Consider the following 11,735-nt stretch of genomic DNA (forward strand, 5'->3'; position numbering starts at 1 on the left):
GGCGGGGAAAGCCACCATGTAGCCCCTTTTCCTTCTGTGAGTCGCACGTGTTTGGGCAAGAGAGAGACCACTTAGTATTTGTTATTCTCCTGCATCACTTAGAAGACTTAATTGTGTATTAGGGATATTGTCTTTTGCTGCGAGGTATCCAATGTGCATTGTACATGGCCAACTATTATCAGAATTGAAAAAGAAGCACTCTGAGGTCTGCATAATCATCTGCTTTCCTAAATGAAGCATCTAGATATGGGCTGGGCCCAAATGGTGGAATAGTGACCTCTCTCAATCTCTTCGCTACAAGATTTGATCAGGTATGAGGTTGTTCCTATGTGATACTGTGTTACAAATACTGTGCTGGGAGAGTGGGGGTTCCTGTGTATTTGATGTCTCAGAGAGCACTATGTTTGGTTAGCCTCCTAATACTTCTTTGGAGATAGAGTATTCTCCATACAGAACCATGTATTTTGCAAAGCAGCCAAAGCACATTAGCTTTCATTTGAGACATTTCAGTTTGTCAGCATTTTTAAAAGTAAAATTTAGAAGCCACATGTACAGAACATTCTTTAGTCTTTGTACGTAACTGTTGCACTATGTTCGCTATAAAATCTTTCATGTGAATGCTCTGATTTTGAAGTAGGGAAGCTCACTTCTGGAAGTGGGTTAAGTTTTCTTAGGGTTATTTGATAATTGACTGCTTTCTTAAATCGTAATGCTAAATCAGCGCTGGGGTGAGAACTTATGCGAGATATTGAGACAGTGCACAATCTCTTAGTAAAAAAGTAGGGAACAAATGCATTTGTTATACCATTTCTTTAGCCAGGTACTAGAACACAGACAAAATCAAGGTTGTCTTTGACCTATGCAGTGTCTGAGCATTTTCCACCTTTCCTTAGTAGGGCATTTTCACACGTTGAAAAGCTTAGAGAATTTAATCTTCTTTTGATACATATATGCAGCTGTCCAAGTTAATGTAGATTCTGTTATGAAAAGATTATGAAAGTTTCCTGTTGTGAATGTACATACAAAGTATACTCCTTCTTTTTCAATCAGGTGATGAAGTTTATTGAAAAGAGACAAAATGCATCCAAGTGAGTACATTCTACCAAGTTCTACTTTTCTAGGATCAGTGTGGGAAAACCATGTGAAATCCTAAAAAGGTTCTCTGCATGTTTTCTAGTTGTTTTTCAGCCTTGGTATAAATTTTATGTGGAAAAGGGCATAGAATTGGAACAGATCAACTAGACTTTCTTCGGATACATCCTGCTGATTCCAGTTCTGCTTTTCTTGTCTTCCCTTAGACTGTCATTTTTTCTCATGCACTGTTCAAATAGGCAACAATTAATTCTTCTTCTGAAGAGTTTGCAGTCAATTTTTGTCTGTCTAATTGATGCCTTCAACTTTAATAGAATCTGAAGAGAGTACATGCTTCTTAGTTACAAAATTCACACAGGAAATTTTCAGGCATACCCATAAATGTTTTCACTGTTTGGGAGAAGCTTTTCTGATCAGTAACAGAATAATCATGTGATTTGCATGTGCTTGTGGTAATCTAGTCAGAACAGGACTGTGTGCTTAACTAATTTTCCCTTATTGTTTGTCGGGAGTGGCTTCTTAACAGGTATGTTATTATTGACACACCAGGGCAAATTGAGGTATTCACCTGGTCAGCATCAGGAACCATCATAACTGAGGCCCTGGTAAGTGTTTTCTACATGACTTGACAGTGAACCTGTGTGAAAGAAGTGGCTGTTGAACAGCATGTACTTCTAATTAAAATATCTTTTACTTTGTGTTTCCAGGCTTCCTCTTTTCCTTCAGTTGTTGTTTATGTGATGGACACCTCTCGCAGTGCTAACCCTATCACGTTTATGTCCAACATGCTGTATGCCTGCAGGTAAGAAAAGCTGAAAATGCAGTCCATCTGCTTTGATTTCTGTCTCTTTTGGTACTTATTTTGGAGGGGAGTCATAGAACAGTTTGGGTTGGAAGGGACCTTTAAAGACCATCTAGTCACCCCCCTCCCGCCACAGGCAGGGACATCTTGCACTAGATCAGGTTGCTCAAAGCCCTGTCCAACCTGACCCTGAACACTTCCAGTGATTGGGCATCCACAGCTTCTCTGGGCAACCTGCTCCAATGTCTCACCACCCTCATCATAAAAAATTGCTTCCTTATGTCCAATCTAAACCTACCCTCTTTCAGTTCAAAACCATCATCCCTTGTTCTGTCACTACAGGCCTTGGTAAAAAGTCTCTCTCCATTTTTCTTATAAGCTCCCTTTACATACTGAAAGGCCACAATAATGTCTCCCTGAAGCCTTGTCTTCTGGAGGCTGAACAACCCCAGCTCTCACAGCCTTTCTTCATAGGAGAGGCGTTCCAGCCTTCTGATTGTTTTTGTGGCCCTCCTCAGGGCCCACAGAGACCCACTCTAACAGGTCCATGTCTTTCCTGTACCGTGGGCCCCAGAACTGGACACAGTGCTCCAGGCAGGGTACCGTGAGAGCAGAGCAGCAAGGGAGAATCACTTCCCTCGACCTGCTGGCCATGCTTCTTTTGATGCAGCCCCGGATACGGTTGGCCTTCTGGGCTACAAGCGCACATTGATGCCTCTCATATTCACTTAATCTGCTGTTTTGGTTATTGTCGGTCTTAGTGGTTTTTCCATTGGATAGGCAAATTAATTTAGTTGCCAATGGACATCTGGAGGTCATTGGGTCAAAACTCCCACTGAAAGCATTAAATAATCCATGAGACCTTAGTGTGATGAAGGCTAGTTACATCAGATCTAACACATTGCCTGTTGCTTATAAAACCATTTATCTAAGATGTATCAAGATAGCCTAGTTTAAGCTCCTTCTTGTAAAGACATAATACTTTATTCTAATTTTTTTTAATATTATTGATACTTTCAGTGATTCTTCAAGATTTATTTGGAGCTCAGCATAGCGTGGAGTTCTTGATTTATTGTCTTCCTCCTCGTACATGGATTTATCTGTTTTCTTTCATGTTAAACCAGGGACTAAATACCTATGTAAAGATCAACATATCTAGAGCTGTCATGGTAAATGTTGGTAAAAGGCTTTCAAAAACCTATCAATCCTTGTACCAAGGTTAAAAGCTATATTACTGTAATAGTATGCAAAATGTGTCTTATCACGTGCTGCCTTTTCTGACATTAGTGTTGAGCAAAAGATGCTAGAATATATACAGGGAAATGAATATGTAAGCTCATGTTTCAAGATAGTTTTGCTTTATAGATGTTTGAGTTCTTTGAATTCATTGCTCAGTTCACAAATAATATCTCAGAACCTAAGGTTTGAGTCAGAAGAATTAGAAAATGCAAAGAGACTTAAAAACTGGGATCTGAGAGTCATAGAAACAGTAATCAAAATCAACTGGATGTATAGAAGGAGATGTTATATCTTATAGATGTGCACTTACATCTTGGGGGGCTGTATTTTGTTCAACTATGGTAAGCAGGATCTGGGTGAAAATTACATTCTAATTGATGCAGAGGAAAATAATTATCTTTTGAAGTTAAACGTCTTCAGTTTTGCATGAGTCTTGTCTGCCTTACGCTTAACTTGTTGTCTATTCTAGTGAGATTTAAATTAATTTTTAATGGGGTTTTTTGTGTTGTTTTTTTTTTCCCCCCAGTATCCTCTACAAGACAAAGCTACCTTTCATTGTTGTCATGAACAAAGTAAGTTAAAGCTGTGGTTTCTATGTCCTAGTGGAACATTGTTCTGTTTAGCTTGCTTTGCTGTAGTGTCTTTGTCTTAGTACAATAATAGATTTTCTAGAAAAGAGAGGCTGAGAGGGAGCTGCAGGCTGAAAACCGAATCTAAAAGGGTCTTTAATCTGGTATACAAATGCACAAGAAGAATCAGGGATGGCAGTTACACCCAAACGTTCAAGTTAGAGATGATACTAACAATATGAAAAATGTTTTGCACCTTAACCCTGGGCTATAAGGAAACTTAGCTTTGTTTGCTTACAAGTAAGTTCATTACTAATCTGCTTTTATAGTCCCCTGCTGCCTCAGAACAATTGTCTTAATCATTAATTATTTCTGCTCAGCAGCAGGCTGATGAGTCACAGTGGGAATTGTGTAACACCTGCCTGTTTTGAGGAAGGACACCCATGTATTGTAGCAGGCAAAACTTAACAAAAGGTTAAGTTACATCAGTCTTGATCAGACACACTAAAAATATGCCAGTATTTGCCAAAAAGCAGATACTTACTAGCCTAAGGATACACCTCCACTGTTGTGTAAGGTACTTGTAGCCTTAAAGGAGTGCTTTTGAACTTAACAGCTAGCCAGCTCTTTAAACATAACAATTTCACATATTAAAAGAATCCCATTAGATTTTTGGTGTGAGTACTCTTCCTTTTCCCCACAGACATCCTTTGTATTGTAAGGAATTGCTCTCCAACATAGCAAGCTTTGTGCGCGCGTGTACGTATATCCCATACGCTTCCTCTAGAAAACCCATGCTTTGAATGTGAAATTTTACCTCACACCAGCCGAGTAGGATTAGTGTCTGATGTATTCCAACTACACACATCTTCCCAGTGACCCAAATCATGCATGTCTTTGATATCTGCTTGCTTGCTTAACAAGTTTTTGTACATTGTTTTCTTTCTAACTCTAGACAGTGATTTTAGAATAAGCTGTTAAGCTTTTTCTGTAGAAAAAGGCATGAGGTAGGAAAATCATTCTCTTTTAAGGAAATACATTTTTTTGAAAGACTTGAAAGAAATGGGACTTCATTAGTATGTGTAAGGAAAGGTAGGCCCAAGGCTTAGGATTCATAACTTTAAACTTAATTTTGATCTGATATTTAGCCTTTGGTAAAAAGTAAAGCCAACAGCATTTGAAGAATTTTTGACAAGCATTTTAAAATTGCATCTTGATAAGAATGGAAGAATCCCAAGAAACTGGTACATGTGCAGTGGCAAACACATAGATTTAAGGAATGTTAAGATTGGCAGAGGAAAAAAAAATGTAATTTGTAGAATTAATTTAATTTTATTTATAGAATTTAATCAAGCTAACTCTAAATAGTCAGGGTTTGACCCTTGATGGATCCAGTTCTGTCTCAAATCTCTTGAGTAATGCTAGGCAATACTTTCTTTATCTATTTTCTTCCTTCCCATTGGTGCTGGGAAATGAAATATATCAGAGTTCTAGACACATTTATATTGTGATAATAGTGGATATGCATGTGGTAAGATATGTTTATACTCTTTAATAGACTGTTTGCATACTAATCCATGTAAAATTATGGAACCATCTCACCTGTTTGTGTCCATCGTCTTGCACTGAGTTTAGATTATAACTTCTTCAGGTCAGAAGAAGATCCTGTAGGCTGTTTTTTACCAAGATCCTGTAGGCTGTTACCCAACGTGGAAATGGCTCCCTTTCCCTGCTGACCCCAAGCCAATCAAGAAAGAATGGGATCTTCAATGAGGACTGTTCTTGTCTGGCCTCAATCTAATATTTACAACTTAAGCTTTCTTGTACAGTATGCAATTTTTGGATGCCCCTTTCCAGTAAACAATAGAAGCCTTTAGACTTGCAATTGTTTCCTTAAACATGCCTTCTTAAATCTGGGGTAGGGGTTGTTTGTCTTCTCTTCTGTATTCAAGTAATTGGTTTGATAAAAACAGAGCTTAGAAAACTTTAGATCAGGGCTGAATATTTTGAAAAGGTCAGCATTTTGAAAGTAAGTTTAAAATGGAAATTTTTTTATGTGTCCACTTAACAGCCTAAGGCTAAGAATTCATCATTATTACTTCTGCAACTTTTCTCTTCTCCTTCCAGACTGACATAATTGACCACAGTTTTGCAGTAGAATGGATGCAGGACTTTGAGACTTTTCAGGATGCCCTGAATCAAGAGACATCCTATGTCAGTAACCTGACTCGTTCTATGAGTTTAGTGTTGGATGAATTTTACAGTTCACTGAAGGTAAGAATCTTCCTTTTTTTACTACCTCTCATAAAAGCCTGGAGAAGAGAAAGCTCAAGGAGGATATTATTGATGTGTAAAAGTACCTGATGGGAGGATGTAAGGAAGACAGAGGGAGGCTCTTTTCAGTGGTGCCCAGTGAAAGGACAAGAGGCAATAGACACAAAGTGAAATACAGGAAACTGTGTTTAAACAGAAGAGGAAAAAAGTAATTTTACTGATTGAGCACTGGAACAGATGGTCCGGAGAAATTGTGGAGTCTCCATCCTTGGAGATACTCAAAACATGCTCAGACAAGATCTTGAGCAACCTGTTCTAGTTAATCCTGCTTTCTGAGCAGGAGCGGTTGGACTAGATGATCTCCAGAGGCATCTTCCAACCTCAGCCATTCTGTCCTTCTGTAAAAGGGCTTTGCACTGCCCTTTTGAACTGGAATCTGTTGACGAGTCTTGCACTGGGGGTGAGGATTTGCTGGTTTGAACAGTAACTTTAGTTGCTTGTCACACTGAGTGGCAGCCTGAATCTTTTGACGGTGAATTGTGATTAATCATCAGAAGAAAGCTAAGATAGGCTGGTAAAAGGTAATGTTCTGTGTTGCAGTGTCTCTCATCTGAGATAATTTTCCTTGTTCTGAAAGTGTCAAGTACAGTTGGACAATTTACTATGTAGGAAGAAGGGAAAGAATCTCAAAAAACAACCAAAAAAAATCACGTGTATTTGCTGATGCAAGAAAAAGTGGGGTTTTTTCCACTTACCAGGTTTTGAGAGGACAAATCCATTCAGTTTCTCTGAAAACACTATACATTGGAGGATGTTAATGATCCCATAGTCTGTGCTAAAAGGGTTCAGCTAATTGTGTTTTTCATCAGCTTTTACTTAAAAAGCAAGCAAATGGCTTTATGGATATTACAAGAAAGGCAATGAAAATAAATAAGTGATTCCATTCATATAGATAATGGTATTACAAGAAAGGCAATGAAAATAAGTGATTCCATTCATATAGATAATGGTAATTTTGTTTTAGCCAAAACAAAAAATATTGTAAGAGCCCTACGTGGAACAATATACAGTATTTCAAAATGGATTATAGTGGTGCCATATGCAGGACTAAAGTACTTCCTAGTCCTTGTTTGCTAATCAACTGGTTGTATGCATGTCATATCTATTGGAATAGTAGACTGGAGAGCAGGACATACGCAGAGGATTATAGAGTAGAAGGCAGCTTGCAGTTAAGTGCAATGGAAGTATAAATATTAATATATATCGGCACAGTGCCTGGACTAATGCTTAAAATCCTTTGGAATGCTTGATTGTCTGCATATTTACTGTACTGTTGATAAAATGCAAGGCTGTGTTGGAAGAAGTCTTACATTTGAAAGTGAGTAGTTAAGACTGTCTTGCTTATGAAAAAGTGGGAGAATTTTCATTAGAGGATGTAAGATTCTTAAGGTCACCAAGTACAGGCCAGTAATAGTCTTAATTAAAGGTATGATTTAATAAAAGTAGAAAAAATGGCCAGAAGTGTAATGACAGACAAGCTCAAATTAGAAATCAGATGTGCATCTTGAATGTATTGCCATAGTAACTGATTAAATTCTCCATCTCTTGCTATTCTGGGGGTTGGATTGGGTACCTTTTAAAATGTGCTTCAGCTAAATACAAAGTATTAGAACTTCAGAGGCAAAAGGTCAGTTCTCGTGGTCTATTTTGCTCTTTAATTCTAGTACACTGATATTGCAGCAGTCATACTAACCACTTATAATACTAGGTTCAGAATGAGAACTTGGATTATTAACAATAACCAAGTAAACAGAAGAAAGACTTGATCTTTCTTTTGCTTTGCCGTGTCTTGTTCATTATGTTTAGGCCTTGTATTGTCTTAACTGTTTTTAGTGGGGTATTGAGATTGGAGGTACAAGGATGGGTGTAGAGTCAGGTTTTCTTTTTTTTAGCTGTTGCTTCCCTCCCCGCCCCCCGTGGTAAAATTTGTAAAACAGACAGGAAAACCCAGGTTCCTGCATTAAATGAGAGAGAAAGAAAGAAAGAAAACAAAACAAAAACAAAAAAACAACAACCAAAAACTGGAGGTAGCAACATTAACAGCAGGTGGAGAAAGAGGTTGAAAGTAGGGATGACAGAAGTGGAAGTATTACTGCACACTCTTATGCCACTGTGATGATTAAATGGGTGTCATTAGATTACCCTATTTTTTTTAGCTTAGTTGTGGGGGTTTTTTTTTTTGAGATACTGCTTAGTCTTTCTTTCAGTTACTCTTAGGTAACTGATCATCCATCAGTTACCTAAAAACTTGGATCAGTTACTTTTCAGTTCTGGTATATGGTTTTCTTTTATAGGTAGTTGGTGTTTCTGCTGTGCTTGGCACAGGACTGGATGATTTTTTTGTTCAGCTTTCTAAAGCTGTAGACGAATATGAGAGGTAAGTTGATAACCTTTGGTCCCTGACCCAGTGAATACTTGCTGAAGTTACTGATTCATGAGCCCACTCCTTTGATTTGAAGGACTGATCACTTTTCACAGCCAAGGTAGTCTATGGTTTCTAATAAACTTAAGTGCAAGAGTCAACGTAAAAAGCAGCAGTCAAAAGGAACTATTCAGTAGTGAATTTTTGTACTAACTGTTCAGTGAAAAAGTAAAAGCTATCTGTGCCAGCAAATCTGTGAAGTCATTTTTTTCCTCTGATTCCATACAATGATAAAGGTTTGAATTGTCCTCAGGAAGCTAACAGATCAGTTTGGCAGACTGAATAGATGAGCAAGTTGAAATTCAATAATTCTTTGAGAATTTGCTCCTTACTGGATTCCTCCCCATGAAATACTGCCAGGCTGCTCTATATTAGAAAGCAAATCCATTAACTTGGATTACTTGGAAATACCTAAACCAGACCATAGATTATTGTTAGAGGAAAATATATCATGCTGGATTGGATAGCCAGAGAGAGGCTGCTGCAGCTTCATGCTCCCAGGTCTGATTAGTCTGGCCTGGTCATGCCCCAGGTCTGCATACTGCCTAGTCTCTGCTTACATGCAAATAGACTCTTTTATTCCCTTATCCTTCTATTTCCCACACTTGTTCTTCCCCGAATCTCCTAAGTCCCTCCCTTTTCCCACCTTTGGTTCTTCCCCTAAACATCCCCTAATAAATCCTGTGCTATCCCAAATACTCAAAAAACACCCCTAGGCAGCGACCCTTCTGTGCTTGCAAGGTGATCCAGAGAGCTCCCGATGAGGCATGGTGATGGGTTTCATGCCTGGACCATGGGGCTGATGGTTCTCCTGGGACAGCCCTGGGAGGAGCTGGGATAGGATATCCCTTCCCCCGAGTCCTTAATTTCGATTCCCTGCCTGCCACCTTGCCCCTGTGTTCCTCTGGGCTTGTTTAGATGCATCTTTGATGGTTTGATGGCTCTCCTGTGATGGGCCTGGGGGGTATCTGGGCAGGGTGTTATTTGTGCTTCCTCTCCCCCCCAAATGTCTCTCTGCGCTCTTTGGAGGTGCTGAGGAATTTTACCACATAACCTAAGAATTATTCTGGGATACACTGCCTACATAATGAAACTCTAGTTAAGGGTTTCATATAAGCTGCCAATGTGCGCTTGCAGCCCAGAAAGGTGATTGTATCCTGGACTGTATCAAAAGAAGCATGGCCAGTAGATCAGGGGAGGTGATTCTCCCTTTCTACTCCGCTCTTATGGTACCCTACCTGGAGCACTGTTCTGGGGCCCACGGTACAAGAAAGACATGGACCTGTTAGAGCGGGTTCAGAGGAGGGCCATGAAAACAGAGGACTGGAACACCTCTCCTGTGAAGAAAGGCTGAGAGTTGGGGTTGTACAGCCTGGAGAAGGGAAGGCTCCGGGGAGACCTTATTGCAGCCTTTCAATATGTAAAGGGGGCTTATAAGAGAGACAGAGAGAGACTTTTTTGTGACAGGACAAGGGGCGGTGGTTTTAAACTGAAAGAGGGTAGGTTTAGACTGGACATAAGGAAGAAATTTTTTATGATGAGGGTGGTGAGACACTAGAGCAGGTTGCCCAGAGAAGCTGTGGATGCCCCATCACTGGAAGTGTTCAGGGTCAGGTTGGACAGGGCTTTGAGCAACCTGATCTAGTGCAAGATGTCCCTGCCTGTGGCAAGGGAGGTTAGACCAGGTGATCTTTAAAGGTCCCTTCCAACCCAAACCATTCCATGATTCTAAAAAGAGGGTATCCACATCCACTTTATCCTTACTTCATTAAAGAAATATTTCAAAGGTCCCATAGTGGTACAATAGTTTGGAAGTCTGTGAACAGTCTTTTTGTATGAGATCCCATTGAACTGTCTTAGGAGGCACAAGTACTGGCAGAAAAGGTCACGTCTGTGATTAGAGATGAGTGATAAATCTGCTGATTAGGTGTAGCGGTGAAATGACTACCTCAGTCGAGCTGGTTTAATTTCTTATCCAACAAGATGGTGTGAGAAAGGTTTGCTATTTTAATAAAGTATGTTCACTTATTTTGCATCCATTGGTTTCAGAATCCAAATCTGGGTAAAAAATACTGCTAGTCTTTCTGAAATGTCTCTCAAACATGAAAGCCTTTTTTTGGGTAGAAACAAGCCTCCAAGATGATCCTTACTTAATACAAGTCATGTATTAGTTCAGACTGAATGCACTCTCTTTATCTTTTCAGAGAATATCGTCCAGAATATGAGCGCCTGAGAAAAACACTGGTAAGTATCTTTAACTATTGTATACCTGGGCAGTGTATCTTGGGCTCACTTTTATGCACACAAGTGCCTGTATGTTGGGAGGGTCTAACATTTCATTTACTAATCATACTCAGTGTGGAAAAACTGTCCTGCAGCTCACCATCTGCCTTTTTTCCTAGATTTGATAGCACATATCTTGACAAAAATAAAGATGTTTTGTAAAACAGATGTTGTTCAGTGTTTTTGTGCTAATAATTTATTTGGGCAAATTGTGAGAAAATAATTGGGAAAGATTTTTATATCTTCCATTCAGAAGGATAGGGACTTTTTTAAAAATAACTTTCCAAAGTGATTTGTTGAGAATATCATTGTATCTTTCCACACCAGTGAAGTGTATTGTTTTGACTTGGACAATTAATAATGAAGACTGAACTGCAGTACCAAAATCAGTAGCTCTGCTCACCTTGAGTTCTGGCGGTTCAAAGGACAGTTCTCTGCAAGCACAACTTCACTGAGTTTGGCTTCCTGATGCTGCTGAAAATGTTCATGAAGTCTGTTGTGCTGGAGGTTGCTCTCCGTATTTATCCAAAAGTTCTGTGTAACCTTAGTTGTAATGTAAGACCTGCTTACTGACTTCTGCTTTCTGGCTGGGGGACAGACTGCTAGTATTGGGTTTTAAATGTACTCAGAATCCACATGTAACTTTGTACCTACAGGAGAAAGCTCAAAACAAACAAAAGAGAGAGCAGCTGGAACACTTGTGGAAGGACATGGGCAGCGTGTGTGTCCAGGGCCACACACTTGCAGGTACCTTATTAGGAAGATTAAGTTTACTGGAGAAGTTGTCTGAAGAGTCTGCCTTGAGAAGTCATATAGTGCTTTTCTGTCTTCACAGCAAAAGTGCGAAAGCAGCTTCATGTTAGTAAAGAGGAGTGGGGCTTTAGTTCCTGTGGGATGGGTCAGACTTAGCTCTTCTATGTGTCAGTCACAGACATGAGAAGAAGAAACCCTGCTGTGTAGATCATAGAACCATAGAATCCTTAAGGTTGGAAAA

General features: G+C 39.4%; 1 protein-coding gene across 1 annotated transcript; it reads left to right on the forward strand.

Moving 5' to 3' along the window:
* Nucleotides 1–237: 237 nt before the first annotated feature.
* On the forward strand, nt 238–11,488 carry GPN1 (GPN-loop GTPase 1; the record flags this gene model as incomplete). The annotated part of the gene is made up of 9 exons (XM_009581419.1): nt 238–311; nt 1,051–1,088; nt 1,619–1,697; nt 1,800–1,894; nt 3,660–3,705; nt 5,830–5,976; nt 8,331–8,413; nt 10,663–10,702; nt 11,398–11,488. Coding segments are annotated over 9 exons (693 nt in total), but the record flags the coding sequence as incomplete, so codon positions are not given.
* Nucleotides 11,489–11,735: the final 247 nt, after the last annotated feature.

The sequence above is a fragment of the Fulmarus glacialis genome, unplaced genomic scaffold (genome assembly GCF_000690835.1).
Source record: "Fulmarus glacialis isolate BGI_N327 unplaced genomic scaffold, ASM69083v1 scaffold2697, whole genome shotgun sequence".
NCBI classification, from domain to species: domain Eukaryota; kingdom Metazoa; phylum Chordata; class Aves; order Procellariiformes; family Procellariidae; genus Fulmarus; species Fulmarus glacialis.